The following is an 18,427-nucleotide window of genomic DNA, read 5'->3' on the forward strand; positions in this document are numbered from 1 at the left end:
CTCAGCACTTTCCGATTCGTGGATATCCTTTTCCCCCATCACTCCAGTGCCGCTGCAGTGACAGAGGGAATGCTGCTCTGCCTGTCGGCTCAAATCCCCTGGCGCTTCCAAGCGGCACGCACCGCCAGGCTCCTGCGTTTATCGCAGCCCTTGTGCATCGCTCCGCATCTGCCTCCCTGCAATCCCAGCGCTCCCGGCGCCGTTGGCCGCAAAGCAGGCGCTGAAAGCCGAGGTACGGGGTCAGAGGCCAAGCCTGACGTACAGGGCTGATAATTCAGCCTGGATGCTCACCTGGATGGTATGTCAGTTCTCTATTCCTCCACCAGATGGAAGCCAAGACCCATCTCTAATCCCAAGGTTTGCCTGTGGCTTTTGCTGGAGCACTTGTTTTGTACAAGCCATACACAGACGCTTGAGAGGAGCCGTCACCTCTTTCTTTCCACACTCTAGTGCCCCTTTTTTACCTTGTAGACAGGCTGTTTCAGCAACACAACTATGCTGGGCCGCTCCCAGTCAAATGGAAAGCTCTCTACAAGCCCACATCACAAATTTCGAGTTTCCCTTCAGTGCAAGCAGATTTATTTCTCTTGCCGTGACAAATCACCGTCTCACATTCTGCCATTCCTCTTACAAGTTAATACAAGTAACCATTACTACTGACTCACTGCTGATCCTGAAACCAGCTGCAGGCCATTTAAGGCGAAAGGCTTTCCCTGTATTCCTTCACAGCAAATATAAGATGATGAGATAGACAAAATATATACTAATGCAAAGATGTATCAGTTGCCTGTGATGATTTGATTCCTTATTCGAAATAAAATCTGCAGGATTTCTGCAAAAAATATTAGGCTTCTCCATGTATGCAATATAAGGCAGGGTAGAATTCCCAACTCTCTTTTCTTCAGACTTGCTCGCTTGTCCTGTGAAAAACAATTCTGCCCATTCTAGGCTGAGGGGCCTGGAATGTACTTTTATTCTTCTTTAAAGAAGTCCATCTGACTTGACCAGAACATAATGAAACACAATTATATATTGAGTGGAAAAGGGAAAGGTCCTTTTTGCTAGGGAAAAAAAAACCAAAACAAAACAGAGTAAGTCAAAGAAAATAACTGAAATTCCATTTCTGCTGAATCCATTTTGTTTTGCCAGTGAGCTGCTGAGCTGACAAATCTTTATTTGCATTGCAGTACTAAGTTACATCTGCACAGCTCAAAATCTGATGTGGAATTCTTTTATTTTATTGCTAGTTATACAAGTTGCATGAAACCTGCCTCTTCTACAATTAGAACACAACACTATACATTTATTGGCCAAATAATCCTTCTCTTCACTGTTCTAAACCTACATAGTGATTGCAGATTGCTGGGTTCAAAGACCATCACCCTGCCAAAGAAAGATCCATGTGGTCTGCTGTATTCTTAAAGCATTAAAAAGATTTCTCCTTCACACATGCGTAGGATTCCTAACGCCAGAAATGCGGCTGACACAAGCTCTCTGGCCACACCCAGTGAGTACATTTCTCTTTATTTTGCAGTTTCAGGGGTTTAGATACAACAACCACAATCCCAGCACTGCACAAATCACACTCTCAGGACGAGATCACACATACCCAGAACACGTCACAGTAAAGATTCCCGAAAGCAACACACAAAAAGAGGGATCAAGCCTTTAGCACAATGAGCTCAAACCACCCCAAAAGAGTTGCATTTTTGTCCAGAATTCTGTGCTTTTTTTCTTAGAGCTATTACACTTTGAGACACAACAGAAGGAAATTACAAAAGCACTCACTGGTGTCATGATCCAGCACGTTACAGGACAGAGGGCAGGCGACTCCCGTTCCTGACATCAGGAAGTCCCTCAGTCAGAGGATATCACAGATCAAAGGTAAAGACATAAAATTTTCCAGCATTTTCCCCTTAAGACAACCAACTTCTCTCCATATCCACTTAATTTAAAAATTTTTCCTCCATTCAAAGCATGATGCCACAAAAAGTTCACAGAATAACAGGATGTCTTTGCCATGTTTCACTTGCAGTCGTGTTTTATTAATCACTTCTCTTGATCTTAAATTATACTTTGTGGTTGAATCTGAAACCAGAAAATCTATCCCTCCAGACATGCCCATCTAGAACAAGATTAAAAAACCAAATCAATAACAAAATGCAGAAAGAAAATATAATAATATTGGCACAAATACCTGCCAACACTCACATTTTGCCTCCTGATATTTTTATCTCTCTGAGACAGTGCAGTTCCATGTCTTACATGTTTTTGCCTCCAACTAAGCATGCAGCAGCCAGCTCCCCTTTTCATTCATCCTGCAACAAACCCACCAGCAAGTAGTTGATGAGAGAAGATCCAGACCTGGAGAGGTAAAACTACAGGATACAGGGACTGCAGGACAGTCAAATTCTGGGAAGAGAGGATTAGGACAGGAATGTGCGAAACACAGCTACACCCCCAGCAAGCTGTGGTGGAGAAGTTTGGAGGCAAGGGCAGCCCCTGCAAGGGCTCTCACTCCTTCACTCAGCACCAGCCAAAGCACAGGGAAATACAGGAATGGCTGCAAGGCCTCCTCCTCCCCAGCCCAGCAGCTTTGATTCCTCCCTGTGTTCTTCATCTGTTTAGAGACTTGACGACCTCACACTGTTAAGACAGAATTCTCTGCTTTCTGCTCCATCCTACAGAAAAACTGAGATCCATGGCTGGAGGACAGCAACAATTTTCAAAATATCTGGGGATTGGTGTTTTTTTTTGTTTTATGTTTTAAAAAAGCCTATTCTTGCTTTGTAAGAGATTTTTCTTTTTTCTCTTAGACCTGGTCCCTTCTAATTGGTTTTTGTGCTTCCTGCTGTTCTTGACAAAAAAAGTCTTTCTGCAATAGATGAATTTACAATTAAAAAATGCAACATTCTCTGTAGAAATAACATTTGCATCACTACACAATTATTTTTCTTCAGTGTAATTCACATTCACACGAGATGCACTTACAATATTTTTTCAGATTATTAAATTATTGGAGGAGGAAATACATAATATTAACACTCCAGCACATTAAACAAACATACCAATTTCCTACAACAGACACTTCTGCCTTTGGACTACATGATAATGCACCACCACAAATGAAAAGAGAAAATTTAATTGGGGAGAAGGACATTTCTCAGTGTGAAAGGTCACTAGCACGAGCAGTTCTGCTGTGAAGGGGGGGGGTTGTCTGTGAGCCGCATGCTTCTTCCAGAAGTGCCCCTGGAATTGTCTGATTCTATGCTCTCCGACATCTTTTCACAGATTATATCCACCAGACGCTCAAACACCTGCCTCACGTTGATGTTTTCTTTGGCACTGGCTTCGAAATAGTCAAAACCTGGGGGAAAAGTGGACAAAAAGTATCAATAGAGACTGATGATCATGATGGTTTTTAAAATACCCTTTTTTTCAGGATTTACCGAAAGAAAACAAGACATCAGATAATCCTTAAAGTCAGTCTATTCCCACAATCTTAGAATGGTGGGCAGAAGTACTTTTAAAATTTATCAAGCTTCATTAGGAATGAAAGGGATACATGGATCCTTCCCATCACCCTGGTAAGCATATCTGCAGATCTAAGTAAACCCAGGGTAAGGGAGTCAATTCTGCCCCTTCCATCAGTGCAGGTCCCCTGGGCTGCAGCCGCTGCCCTCTGGCAAGAGCACAGGCCAGAATGAGAAGGAAGATCGTGGCTGCTTTCCTTCTGCTGACCAACATCTGTGCCCAAAAGCACAATGCTCCTTGACCCTCAAACACTGTCCCTTTCTGATTAAAAAACCAGACCAGCAAGGCTGGAGTTACACCAAGGAGGGCATGGCACCAGCTCCTCCTGCTGCTTCCCGCTGCCACACTGCGCTAGGGGAGAAGCAGCCTCTGACAGACAGCCCTGGCCCTGCCTCAGCAGCAGGAATGCCCTGAACTGTGAAGCATTTCCTTATCTCCCTCACCCCAGGGCCCTCAAAGGCCAACCAAGCTGTTGCTTCTGTCCTGTCAGGTTATTAAATTGCCAGCAGCGAGAGCTGAGGCACCACAGAGAGTTTATTTTGCAATGAGCTCTGTTCTGTTGTGCTTCATTCTGGGGATATTCTGCATTGCATCAGTTTCCTTTGATTCTGCCACAAAGAAAGAGAAAACTTGTCTTAACTGATCAGTCTGCCACTGCTGGCAGGCTGAGTCACCTCGATGTGTGAGCTAAGTAGATATCCACCCCATTCAAACCCTTTTTAAGGTTCATGGGACAAGGGGTGAAGTGATGGTGGAGATTTTGCCTTGTTAGCAAACAGGGAGGGCTGTCCTGCATCACACAGGGGTTATGTCTGCCCCATTTGCTCTTCTGCTGATGAAATAAAAATGTATATAAAAAGCATAGGAAATCAGAGAACTGCACTTAGATATCTCTGTCAGTCCAACATTGGCTCAGCTTCTGCTACACCAATCTGTTTTGGTTCAGTTCACATTCAGGCCAGTAACAATTTCTTAATCTGATTAGGGAATTATTTCAATGATGTTAATGTCACTATGCAAATTTAGAGAAACATGCTGAGGGGATAACCTTTATGTGAATCATTATGATGAACATTAGGACTTTAAGCAGTCAATAGCCAATTAAAGAGATTCCTCCCACCTAACTCACAAAATAATTTCATATAATGCTGTACACATTGGCATAGTTACTATAATGAAAAACTGATCTGATAAAAACAGATCTATTTTTCAGCTCTTTTAAAAAGAGTGTTTTGGAAGTTGGGAGGTTACAGAAGAGCAGGGCTGGGACAGCACTTCCCAAAGGCATGATCAGCTTTTGGGTTGCTCTGCACTGGGGTGTGTTTCTCCAGGGTGAGCTGGACAAGCACCAGGTGGGGGCAGAACTGGGGATTCTTCTGTGAAACAGTTTCCTACTGATGGAATCAGTTGCTATGGTAACCCTGTGTGTGTGTGTGTGATTTGAAGTGTCCCACTAGTAAAGGATTCAGATTCTAGATGCCAAGTTTGTATTGAAACAAACAGATTAATTTTGGGAAGAGAAAAAAACACTAGAAGTCCAAATTGGAGTGGGAGTTAAAACTCCATTTGCTGCTACTTTGGTCTGGACAAATTTTCAATTACCAGCAGTGTAATTGTTCCTGTGAAACAGGTGCCCATGCATGCATCCACAACCTTTCTGAGAGTCTGCAAGCCAGGAACCAAGTTTACTCACATTCATGTTTTCAAAAGCAGATTAAATTCTGATGGGTAAAAAAGAGCACAGAACTGACTTGGCAAACTAACCATGTCTTTGTTTGCTTTGCCAGTCCTACATGTCAAGATTTACTATTACAATAATAACAATGGGTCTAATTTGGTATTTGCTTGTTATTTGTTTAGGATGGCAGTGCCTCAAGGCTCCAGCCATGAACGGGACCCCTTTGTGTGGGCCATATGTAGAATTTACACCTTCAAGGCCACACTTTAAACTACTGTCCTGGAACTCCAGTACCCCCAATTTAACAGTTTATTATGCACCCTCCAATTAGTCCCTAAGGGTTGAAGACAACACAGGATTTTATAACTTGAGGATGATGGTAATTCCTTTGGGTCTGGTAAGAATCTCTACTCTTACAAGCTAAGCAAATATTTATGCCCACTGTAAGGGTCTTCACTGTTACCTGAATGAAATTTTAACAGGATTTACTTGCTACTTTGAATTCTTTAATGAAAGACAACAGTATAGTTAAATTTTAACGTAGATCCCTTATTTCATATTTAAAATATCTTATATGCTATAATAGATAATGAAAAATGATAAATAAATTATAAAGAAGTATTAGTTTACTTTGCTCTTCATTATAAAATTTTCATTGCAATCCCAGCTTCCTCTCAATGGAACTGTTTTGTTTTTTCTATCCCACATCAATAACGTAATGTCATTTTCTTACCTCGATAGAGAAGCCTAGTACATTTTTAAAATATGTTTTACTCAATTCTTCAGTTCTGATAAATAAACTTCTTTCTTTTTCATTGTTTAGTTAAAAAAAAAAGCTTCAACAAAAATCAATGTTTGCATTGATTTGCAATGAGTACATGGTACTTGGAGACAGAATTGTGTTTATGAAACCTTCTTCTCTTTTCGTTCTGCTGAGCTAATAAAAGCTTTTCACAAAAGCTTTATCTTCCTTTCACCCCTAGACATCACCTTTATAGATACAGCAACACTACAATTATTCTACCAGGTATTTTTGGCCTAATGAGCACAAAACAAGTAAAATATGAAACTAGAATATATTACACTTCTTAGTTGTGAGACCATTACTGAAGTATTACTGCTGGAAGGACTTATTATTGTACAAACTAAAAGGAACACAGTATAGAGAAGCAGAAGAAAAAAGGTAGAAAGAAAAGTTTTGCATGTACCCAGCTGATCCGCCAGATGTTTCCCCTTCTCCATGGGAACAATCCTGTCATCCTCCATGTCACATTTGTTTCCAACCAGGATCACCTGTGCATTGTCCCAGGAGTAAGTCTTGATTTGTGTGGCCCTACAGCAGATGAAAAGAGATGGTTACATTCCATCAGCTGTGCCAAAATACAATCCTGTATTAAATATGAAAACAAGTACCATTAATGGCAGTATCAACATCCCCAGGCTGTCGTGGGTCCCAAGACAAATGACCAGGCTTACACACAAAGCAAGAATGCAGACTGTGTAACTCACAGCACTGTTCTATTTTACTACTCCTTAACTTTGTGTGACAACAAAGTTTCTTGTTGAGATTTTGCAAGTGTTTTAAAGATCACAGGATCCAGATAAAAAACTGAATCGAGTAATTTTTGAAGATTAGGAACAAAAAAGGCTTTTTGTAAAGCTTATTCTCTTGCAGCTGTCATGTGTCAGAGGAACAACAATCAGTTACAGCTCTTAAGGATATTGTCCTATAGAAAAAGCCACACAGTAGATGCATTTACATGGATTTACAACTTCTTATATAAGACAGAACAATAATAATTCTCTCCTTTTCTGCAGCACATTTTGCTGTAGAGTTTTAGGAACTCCATAAAAACAGATGGAAGCATCAAGTTGTCTTTGCTTGAACTGGGACACTTCATGGAAACTGAAAATCACATAGGAACATGGAAACAACTGAAAAGCAGAAACAGGAATTTACCAAATTGGGAAGATATGAGATCAAAGCAAGGCTCTATGAGCTAATACTTGAACCCAGCATGACTAAGGGTAAGGCAGGAGACAGCAGCTGCAATGACAGACCAACACCAGCTTCAGGGGCACAGGGATGCAGTGCATGGGAGCTTAGGCAGGAGCACTCAGGTGAACTTGGAGCCTCTAAGGCTTTCTGTGGCTCATGTGCTGAAACTGGAGTGAAGCTCACTGTGGATCCCGGGGCTCTGACCTTATATTTAGCCTTTTTAGAACTTTTTCATGACAAAACAGAATATTTTTTTAATATATCCTGAGGGGCCAGTCCTCTCCCACCATCCTTGGCGAGGTGTCCCAGAGCCAGCAGCAGAACATTATTACCTCAGTAGCATTCACTTTCATCCATCTTTTCAGACCCACACAACCTATTTTATCTTCACCAAGTCAGCTCTATCTTCTAAGGCTCCCTTCTTCCCAAGGGTAATTAGGCTGCACTGCCAGAAGCCATACACTCCTCTCCTCCATCCTCCTGCATTCCCTGACTCACCTTCCCACTCTTTGCCCCTGCTCACCACCACTCCAGGCAGGACACTACAGTTTCAGGCAAATCTGCCACTTCCCAGGAGAGCCAGAAGTCCTCTCAAACTTTTACTTCTGTGTAAGTTTCCTTAACTCCCTTAACAATAAAGCACTTGATTCCTTCTCTTCTGAATTAGCAGCAGCCTCCAGCTCTGATCTACTAATGACAATTTTTAATTAGTTTGAGTTGCTTACTTGCTTTTTTCCATGGAAAGCAGCTGTGTTACTCCAAAGATAACTGGGAAAAAGGGTGTCATTGCACTGTGCAACTTGCCTTGAAGCAGCAGCCTGCTTGGATTGCCCTGGGCAATAGGAACCTCACCCAAGCCCAGGCCCATAGTGCAACATGCAAAAATAAACAAAGACTGTGTGCAATGAAACTTCTTACTCTCCCTAGTGTCCTCCTGGAAAGGCACTCACTCCAATCCCAATTTTAGCTCCTCCAGTGTCACTTTTTTGAATGCCTCCATGTAGACACGCCCCATGAGAGCTAATATGAATCTGTGATGAGTTTTTTTGGGACTCTGGGGTTTCTCAAAGCTCATCAGAAAAGGGGGTGACTGCAGAAATCAGCCAAAAGCCCAGGAAGATGACATATCTCCCCAGTCTCCCTCCATAAGCAATAGAGAGAAATAAAGTCTTCCCAGGTTCAATTTAAAACAGCTAAAAGCAGTCTCCTCTTCTGATTCACAGTTCAGTCTATGGATTCATTTCACATGAAAATTCATTGTACCCTGGCATCACATGGGGACATAAATCTTAACTATTTAAACAGAATAACTTAGAAAATGAAAAAGAAGCAAACAGCATGAAGGATCTCCCAGAGAAATGCATCTTTCTCCTTGTTTTGTACAAGTTAGTGGAAAACCTCTTACAGAACACCAATCTTTATTCTTCTTAGGAATAAAAAACAACCAACCGACCAAAAAAGTTATGAAGAACATGTAAAAGAAACCCTGATGTCCATACAAAAAGAAGAGCAGAAAATTTCCAGATGCTTTTGGAAAGATAAACTAATAAATAGCAAGGCTTGTGTAATGGAGCTGTTTCAACACCTATCAGGGCAGCCCAATATACACACTGGGAGAAACATATTTCTGTGATACAATAAAATGCTGTGCCTTGTTTGTGCTGAATTCCCCAAATTAACAAAAAAGCACAAACTTCGTGCCTTGTGCTTAGAAGAAAAATAGTCTCAGGTTCACAATTACATGGAGGTATCAACAATTCAGTGTGGGTTAAAGATAAATGTTGATGAACTCAGCTGTCACTTAGATATAAGTTAAATTTTACCAATTTTTATTTTCCTTCTATGAAATTGTCTAGATTGTCCAAAGCAGAGCTTCCATAATATCTTCTATTTACTTTACAGTTTCAAGTACTGAGTATATTTTAGTTCCATTGCAGTTTCAAATGAGGTATAAACAACTGATTTATCTACACACAACTATCAACCCAACATCAAATAACAGCTGTCAAAGAAGACTACTAAAAAAAATTCTAGAAACAGAGCTGCAAGCTATGAAAGCTCATTTAACCCTTTCACTCACCCTACAGGAAAGACATATTCAACTGAAATAGTTACTTATTTTCAAATATCAGTTAAAACCTATCTTTTTGTTTGCCTAGTTGTATTTTTTCTTGTTAAATAACCTGACAGAACTCTTGCCACACTGCAGTAAGGAAAATCACTCAGGCTTAACATTTTAAGGCTTCTCATACAATATGTTGTACATTTTCCAGTGAACAAGAGAACAAGTCATGTTCCAGGTATTCCCAAATGCATTTAAATTGCGTCTCTTTCTCAGTGGTTTTAAGATGATGAACATCATTAACTGAGGTGATTCATGTCAGTGAAGGAAAGACTCTGCTTTGCATTCATATTCTACTTGGAGAGTTTGTCTAAATACCTGATACACAACCATGATCCTCTCACTCAGGAGAGAAAGTGCCTTTATTTGGTTTAGGAGACGTCTGAGTGACACAAAGCAAACCAGGATTCTCTTCAGGACATCCACCCATAAGAAGAGTGAGGATAAAAGATCTCCCAGGGAAGAAGTAATTTGGCAGATTGGGAGGGATATTCTTATTTCCTTTGTGGCCCAACGAGGGGGCTGTTAAAACAGTCATGTGCCAATGAACCAGAGATGGAGATAAAGGAGCTCAAGTAGTAGCCACGTTAATTTTCTATGGAGAGTACAGTTCCTGACTGAAGACCATATCCAGTGTAGTAAGTTTTTTTAAACATAACTGTATCATGCAGAATGGTGTGGGGAAAAAAAACAAAGAAAATCCCACTTGCTATGATAGAAAATTACAGACACTGATTGAGCAGCACCAGCCAAAAGCTCTTTTTTCCATATCTTGTGCCTTCGGATGTTTAGAAAGCAATTTTGCAGACTGGGAAAAACCATCTCCCAGTTGCAATAGCCACTAGAGGACTCTGCTGGCCCAGAGATGCTGGCTTGGCAGCAGCCCTCATTTCCTCTCCTGAGGACAAGCTTCAGGAAGGAGGGAAATGGGTCCTTTTTATCCACCCCACTATCTCATTTGGGCTCAGAACCCTAAAGCTGGTTGGAAAGATTCCTGACATACAGAACAAAAACACACTGATGGTTCACCTCTGTCCTTTGGCTGACAAGGTGCTCTTAGCAAAGATATTCCTGCAGCTACCATGGCACAGGAAGACATGAAGTCAAACAGACAAAGCTGACCTTTCCCAGCTCTTACTCTCACACCAGTGCCTTTGATAGAACAGAGCTTAGACTACTTCCAATATAAAGCTTGAAGTTAAACTCTACCTCTGCAAACTTTAAAATAATAGCAGCTCAGAGACTGAGACTCAGTAATTTTCAGCTAATTTAAGACTGATAAGTAAAACCTGCTAGAGCAGAATCTATAGACAGACAGGTAGATGAACAGTGTGCTCATATGGATCTTGTTTCATCAGGGAACCAAATTGGAAATATTTATAGTTTAGTGAAAGATGCTGCCCCAGCTCACATGCCTGCACACCTACGGAAAACATCCCTGTGCAGACACTTGCAGAAAAAGCTTCATCTGAGCTTGGTGAATGAAACTTGATGGACAAAACTGGCTCTGGCAAAACCTCTGGGTTTGTGTTTTTAACAAGAAAAGAGCGTATTCCTCTACCACAAGCTGCTGAAGGGCTGCTCAGGATGGGGCTGCAGTTCATGTGGGGTTGTGGTACTGGGGATGGGGGGCTGAAAGTGGAGACTACATCTTGAATGTGACCATCATGACCAACTGCTTTAGTGAACAGAGAGAACTAAAACTGGGCAGCTTTGGAGAGAAGACAAATCACTTGAAACGACAAACCATGTTGTTGCAGCTTTTGAGTTACAGCCTAGCTTAGGGGATACAGAATAGGTGTTCAGTAGAAAGCCAGGTTGAGGCAGATGCTGAGAGCCAGTGCCACAGCCAGGATGTCACATGCTCCCAGTAGGTCACTGAGATCCTTGCAAATAAATCTGACTCAGGAGAGCACATTAACCACTGCACTGCCCTTCTTACCACAGTGGCCATTCTTATCTGCAGTGAAGAGAACCAGGTAACCAGCAGAAATGACTGCGAGACATTTGAGTGGAGTCACAGGGCACTACTGAGGATCAACACAGCCTTTCCCCAAATCCCTGAGATATAATTGAACAACCACTGTTAATCTGTATTTTTAGCAGCATAGCCAGAAACCTCATAAGCCCAAAAAAGCATTAAGGGATTAATTTCTTTACAGTAAATTGATACTTTTAAAAGCACAAAGTACTGTAGTATGCTACAATATCTGAATTACAACCTTTTCATTAAAGTGAAGCTGTAGAACTTTTTCTAAGGAATGTTTATAAATCAAATTATTTAGATGAAGAGGAAAGAACACAGTGATGCAAAGCACTATGGAGGGTGGGATGTCTCACGCTTTCAACAAACAAATGTGGGGAGAGAATTGGCCAAAACCCAAATGAACCCAACAACAACAACAGTATTCCAGTATTTCCTACCAGTCCTGCACAGCATTGAAGGAGTCTTCACTGGTGATATCATACATGAGGACAAAGCCCATGGCTCCTCGGTAGTAGGCTGTAGTGATGGTCCTGTATCTTTCTTGTCCAGCTGTATCCTGCAACAGAAAGGAATATTTAGGCTTTAAGACTTCAGTTCTCAGAAGCAAGAATTGTAATTAGGTCCTATATAAAAAATAAAGCAACCACTTTTTGTTATTATACATTTTGGACTTCTCAGTTGCTCCCAAGTGAAATGAACTCTACTTACATTTTAGCATTAATTAGGCTTTTGCATCAACCATTATTTTTTAAATGCATTTTGACACATGTACTATTAAAAAAATACCGAAGATGTCAACCCTTTAATTGGTCTTCTCTGCCTCAGGCCCAATGCAATAATAAAATGTTAGCAGAGTTCACTGAAAGCTGACACTTCAAAGCAGAGGCAAAATAACCAGTCCAGGACTGTACCAGGCAGAAAATATTCACATGTTGCAATTCAGCGTCATGGTCAGGAATTGAGGTAGATGCTGCTGGTGACTCCTTTCTTGCCTCAGGTTAGAGACAAGAAATAAAGATTTGATACAATAAACATTATTATACAAAGTGAATTTAATGTGGAATATCCCAATCACAAAGTCTGAAGTGCACATACTAATTTGAGATCTATTAATCCTCTTCTGTTTGTTCATCTTAATTCTGTTTACCCAGAGAGTTCCTGTAGAGTTCCTCCACCTGCAGTTGTCATTTCTGTGTTCAGCTGGGCAGCACAAAGGTGAAGCTCTGGCATATGCAACAGAAGAATTCTGAAAAGCTTGTGACAGCTAGAAAATATGTCAACTACCATCTGTTGGATGCCAATAGCACTTTTCCTCTACATTTTGCAAGCCTATTTTCAAACTGAGGAATATTTCTACACCAAAACAGCAGTCCTACAGCCTAATCCATTCCCTCTGGACCTGCCTTCTGAACCAGGGAGAGAAGTCGTGTGCTCTCACCCAGAAGGAGTCGATTGTCTCTCTCACTTAGAAGGTGTCTATCTTTTAAACACATTACATCCTTCTTATGGCAAATGGCAGCTCTGCAAAACAGCTGCAGGGAGCCAAAAGGCATCACCTTCAAAGTGTGCGCTCAGTATGAGGTGTCAACTTATAGTTACTGTGATGGGCTAGTTCTAAAATGAACCATCTTTTAGTCCTCCAAAACCCAAACTGAAGAATGCATTTACTGCCACTGGTTTAAAATGTGATGAAAGTTCTAAAGAAAAAGACTCTAAAGGACTTAACAACCATGTAACTAGTTGGAAGAATAAAATAAATTCACATAGAGCACTCTGGCAGGAGTAGAGATCAGACACAGCACATCACCACATCCCCAGAAGACAGTGGGTAGGAAACTACTCAGCTTTAAAATCATCCTCCTCATCATTCCCATACATGCAGCTTTGTTTTTGCTGCATGCAAGGGACACCATTGGCCCTTGCAGAACGCACAGCAGCCAGTCTGTGGCCGCCTGTTGTTCAGCACCAGAACATCACAGAGCCTCTCTGTAGGAGGACAGCGCTTGTAAATAAGCTCCCTACAGCTTTCTTAAAAGGCTCTGCTATTGCACTACTGTGAGACTATCCACAGCTGTAACATACTGTGAATTTCCGAGTGGAGAGGCTGTGCAGCTGGAATCTTGCTGTTTCTCCACTGGTTCTCTGGGAAAATAAGTGGTTTTTTCCCTTAAACTTGTGTATTTATTTCAAGATGGGGTAGCCCATTGGCTGATCATGATGAAGCACTGCACACTGGCTGAGGAACTGTTCTGTTCCCTCCTGACAACAGGTCAGAGGTGGGAATATCAGAATGAGGTGGGCTCCACCCTGCAGCCTGAGTGACCATTTCTTTTCCTGCCAGTGATAAATCCACCACACAGCACTCTCATATTCACTGACACCAAATCTCCCCTTAGCTGCTGAACAGCTAAACCAGCCACGACAACTAGATCCTAAATATATTTCTTCAAGGAAGGAAGGTCTCAGCAGTAATAGTATTGTTCTTTTATTCAGAGAGATGATAGTTGCTTTATTTTAGCCTGATTTCCTAAAGACATGAGGCTCAGTAAAACATCAGTCTCCACATACACACTTTTGATGAAATTTTGCTGAGGGAAAATGTGCTCAAATGTTTTTACACATGTCACAAAAAGTAGTTGGTAAGATGAAGAGAGACCTTAAGCATACCTTAGCTGTGAAAAAAGCTTAAGTGCACTGATTATCTTTTCCCAGCACCACAAGATTCACATGAGAGAGCCTTTCTTTGTGTCTCATTAGGAAAAGGCCCTAAATCAGTATTAGTAACTTCACAGATTCTGCAACCAACAAAACCAAACAAATCCATAGGAAGTTAGGCTTCTCCACTTCTCATGCTCACAGCATTATTGTTTGATACCTGCATTCACAGGCTCTTCTGCCTTCCAAATCTCATGTCCTATTTTCTCCTCTATGTTTAACCAGTGCTCACTCTGGCTTAGGGCATGAGGCTGTGACTAGGCAGTAAGTGACTGCAAGACTCGTTGTCAAGTCACATGCAGAATAATTTGGAAATAAATTAATTTTGACAACGGGTCAGAGCAAGGACTCAGCTGTGGGGACATACCCAGGACAGCATCCAGGCTGTCCTGGGAGGCAGCTTCAAGGGACACTCAGGATGACTTACAAAACTTGCCCTGATACCACCTTAGCGCCTCGGCTCAGTCAGGAATTGGACTGAGAAAGCCAAATTGTCCTATTTCCTGAAAGCTCTGAAATTAAGCAAATCTGGTTGGTTGATTTCAGTATTCTGCCTGTGATCGCCCTGTGTGTGGGGATTCATATTCATACATTCATACAATTCATACATTAGTGAGAGATGGGGCTGCAGGAGGTACAGAGCCCCAAAGGATAACATGCATTTGCTCAGTCATAACCTGTCCTAAGGTGGGCAGTGCACTTAAATCATTAGAAAGTGAAATTGCATATTCACTAGGATATACTTGTGGGCCTGCCTTCTCAGGTTATCAGAGGAGTGTGTGTGAGGGAAAGGAATCCTGTATCTCATGGTATATAAAGTTTGTTCACACCCCTGCCCTGGTAGCCATGTGCTACAATGCAGAGATGTAATTCATCTCTTCCCGAGTCACTGATGGCTTCCTCGCTCTGTTTTACTGTACAGATACAGAGCATGTCATTTCCCCTCACAGCCTTATAGTGGCATTTCTCCAACTGCATTTCAGTTGTTGTACTATCACCCTGAAATTACTTTTTTCCTCAGGTTACACTAGCTTCTTAGACAGCAATAAACTGGCTTAATTTTCTTGACTTGCACCATGAGAGCTTAAGTGCATACCTCACCCCCCACACACAGATGCCTCAGCATAAATAAAATAAAACAAACTGCAAAATCTGAGCTCACTTTCTTCAGCATTTACAACACTTGTCCTTCCCTCAGTTTAAAACACCACAAACCTCAGGTAATTAGTCATTTCAGGTTTTTAAGTTCAAGTTGTTTATCTAATGAAGGAGAAAACAACTGACAGAAATTGCTCCCCTCCCACCAAGTTGTTTGCAAGATTTCCAGGTAGACCACAAACTCATTAGAAGACAAGTACACGAGGCACAGGTGGGGATCAGCAGAAGGGTGATGTAGCACAAATTAACACTCTAGCCAAATGCCTGGGAAGAACAGCCTGAGCCCCCAGCATCCAAGAACCTGTTGGCATCCCTGAAGAGGAACCAGAGAGCTTGGCTGTAAGCAGGCACAGAGGGGTCTCTGTGAGGTGCATTTACAACAGTGTGCTAACAGCTCTGTTCTTCTGCAGCTTATGTGTGTGTCTGTCCTTTACGCAAACAATTAAAAACACCCACAGGACCATTAGTGGGTAGCTTGAAACAAAAATTTGAAGGTTTTGCATTAATGAGCACTCAAAATTCAGTGTTTACCAGAGAAGAAAAAGACCTAAATGCATTTGCATTGCGTGCAGATGCCCTCTAGTCTCAAGATCCATCACACAAGCATTCACAATAGGAGTACAATCAGCTTTTCTTAAATGTACTTGGCTGTTGCAGCAGAAGCTGCAAGGTACTAACACAAGAAACATATTTGAGTGTTTAGATCATGACAGATGCTCTCTGCTGCAGGTCTGAAAAATCAGAATCCCTGATTCCAAACCATCCTTCTTCTAGTGAAGATTTCCAGCCACAAGTTCTTTGTTCCAAATAAAATGTCACTGAAACATCTAATCTGTACTGAATTTAATCTCCTTAGCACCATGACTTTTCTAGCAGTGTATGTGACAAATAGCCTCTAAAGAAATAAACATTTCAAAGTTTTTTAAAGGATTATGGTGTGATTTCCATGGGTTTTGGTTTTTTTAAAGAAGAACAATATGCAAGAATAAGAGTTGCTTACTGTCCAGCTATTGGCAACATCTACAAGCTGCACATACCTGGCAACATCCTTGCTCAGGCCGCTCAGAGTCAGAACAGAGGCTACGTTCACCCCAATAATCAGGACCCACCACAATTTGGGGCTTCATCAGACCTAGCGAAGGAATGACTTCTTCTACCCTGTTATTAAATGTCACATTGTAACACCCACACCACGGCTTTTTGCACCTTGTTTGGAGTTTGGTCAGCCCTGGAGACGGGATAATCCACTTCCCAGCCCCGTGGTTATAGGGGGATGTTACACTCACACAAACATTGCCTTTGCAAAAGCAGGCTTTGGAGTGGAAGCCACCAAGAATCAGATAAACAAAAGTCACCTTGGGAGAGAGGAAGGGGAAAAAAACAACCCACCCACCAGGTATCACAACGGAGAGGGACCTTGGGCAGACTAGGATGTGTCATTAATAAGAGAATCTTAACATTAAGCTTAGTGTTTCCTGCTGGCAGCTAGAAATAGGAACAAACAGGCAAGCAGGATGAGTCACTGGTTAAGACATGGAAAAGATGTGATGTCATGAAAAACCTGTGAAGATTCAATTGCTGCCAGGAGCAAAATAACACCTGGTTCCTTCAGAACTCAGCTCTGATTAAAATGCTCCAGTTCAACAGATCATATTAGACATGTTTTTTTTCCTCTTTTGTTATTGAGTGCTCCCATTGCCCAAGAGTCACTGGAACCTACTCAGACACATTTAGCTACCTTGAGAGCCATTTCATTTCAGCAATATGCAGGAAAACATTTCTGATGTGAAAAAGACCCAACACAAAACCCCTTGCCTTTTTTGATAAAATGCTCTATCCTTGCTAAGTGCCTTTTAAAATTTTCCCATTATCTTCACTTCCACTCTTTAGAAGCAGTAAAACCAGCAGCCTTCAATAATTTCAGTATGACCAGTTGCAGGAATTGCCCTTTTCTTATCCTATTTTATTTACCCTGTATAGAAAGTTCTATCACCCTGTTCTAACATTCCCACACTAACTGCTTGCAACAGAGAGATGGAAATTTTTTGGAAAGAGACTTTTAATACATGCAGTGTCTTCAAGAGCTCACCAGCATCTGGTCAGTCATCAGAGACCTTGGTCATGCCGAACACACAGGCTTTTGAAGTTGCTCCCTGTAACTCAATAGCTGAGTTACAGCAGGTGAAGCACTGCACTTTTCAAAGTACTTTTGTAAAATAAGCTGATGAACAAGGAGGAAAAGTTACTGTAGATTGACTGAATCCACTATTAAAATATTTCTGGCAGTAGGGAACCCCAACTCTTGTAACTTTTCTCAGCAACTCCACACCATGTAAGACAAAAAGCGCATCACTGACAATCCAATAGGGTGCATTTGCTCAGCAGAATGTAATTCCCACACTGGAATCAGGCCAAGGTACTGTGATTGACACTACTGCTCACGACCTGCTAAGATGTTAAAAATGTTATTTCCATTTTCCCAGGTGCCTTGAGATTGTGGTGAAGATTAGCATCAGTTGCCCTTCCTGATCTGTCAGAGGGTAAGGAGGACTGGAGTAGGACTGGCTTACCTATGAACCTTATCTGCTCTTCTCATCTTTTTGTAGGCTGAGTTTTTCTCTTAAAGTATTTAAGAGACAGTGGCTGCAAAGGAGAAATGCCATAAAGAGATACACAAAAGATTAAGTTCATTGTGCACATTTCTTAAAGCTTATAGAATTGAAAATCTTACATTTCATGACTTGGAACTAATACGAAGATCAGTTTCATTTTTTTTTTTTATTATTTCTGATCCAGCTACCTCGATAAAAAAATAAAGAAATGGCAGTGATAAAAATCTGTAGCACACCACATGCCTACTTCAACTTCCATTTCTTTAGCTGCAAGTAAACAGCAAAGTTCAAGAGGGATATGATGCACTTGAAAGCCCATCCACTGTGGGAAAGCGATAAAACCATCACTGGTATGATAAAAAAACCAAACCAAAAACATCTAAGGCACTGAGATCCCAGAGTAAGTAGCATTTTGGGCAGTGGATGCATTATTATCACGGCATATACTGCTAGTTTTGCTAGACCTTTTTAGCTGTCCCACGTATATCCTTTAATTCTGTTAATCAGCCACTGCAAGAGCAGCTGTACAACGCACAGATGTCTGAGCAGGGTTAGCCACTCTAAGCATAATTAATTAGCTGCTGTTGGGAAGCTGCTACATTAATCACAGCCGGAGCACTTC

At 41.4% G+C, this 18,427-nt stretch overlaps 1 protein-coding gene across 1 annotated transcript in view; it reads right to left on the minus strand.

Moving 5' to 3' along the window:
- Positions 1–3,179: 3,179 nt before the first annotated feature.
- The window catches only part of RAB3B (RAB3B, member RAS oncogene family), a gene marked incomplete at both ends in the record, with an annotated part of 44,195 nt that continues 28,947 nt past the window's right edge, over positions 3,180–18,427 (minus strand). The window contains 3 exons of the mRNA XM_082286712.1: positions 3,180–3,367; positions 6,421–6,545; positions 11,758–11,876. Coding sequence (XP_082142838.1) covers positions 3,180–3,367; positions 6,421–6,545; positions 11,758–11,876 — 432 coding nt within the window. The remainder of the gene's footprint in view (positions 3,368–6,420; positions 6,546–11,757; positions 11,877–18,427) is intronic.

Source organism: Coloeus monedula (assembly GCF_965178545.1).
Source record: "Coloeus monedula genome assembly, chromosome: 9".
Lineage (NCBI taxonomy): Eukaryota > Metazoa > Chordata > Aves > Passeriformes > Corvidae > Coloeus > Coloeus monedula.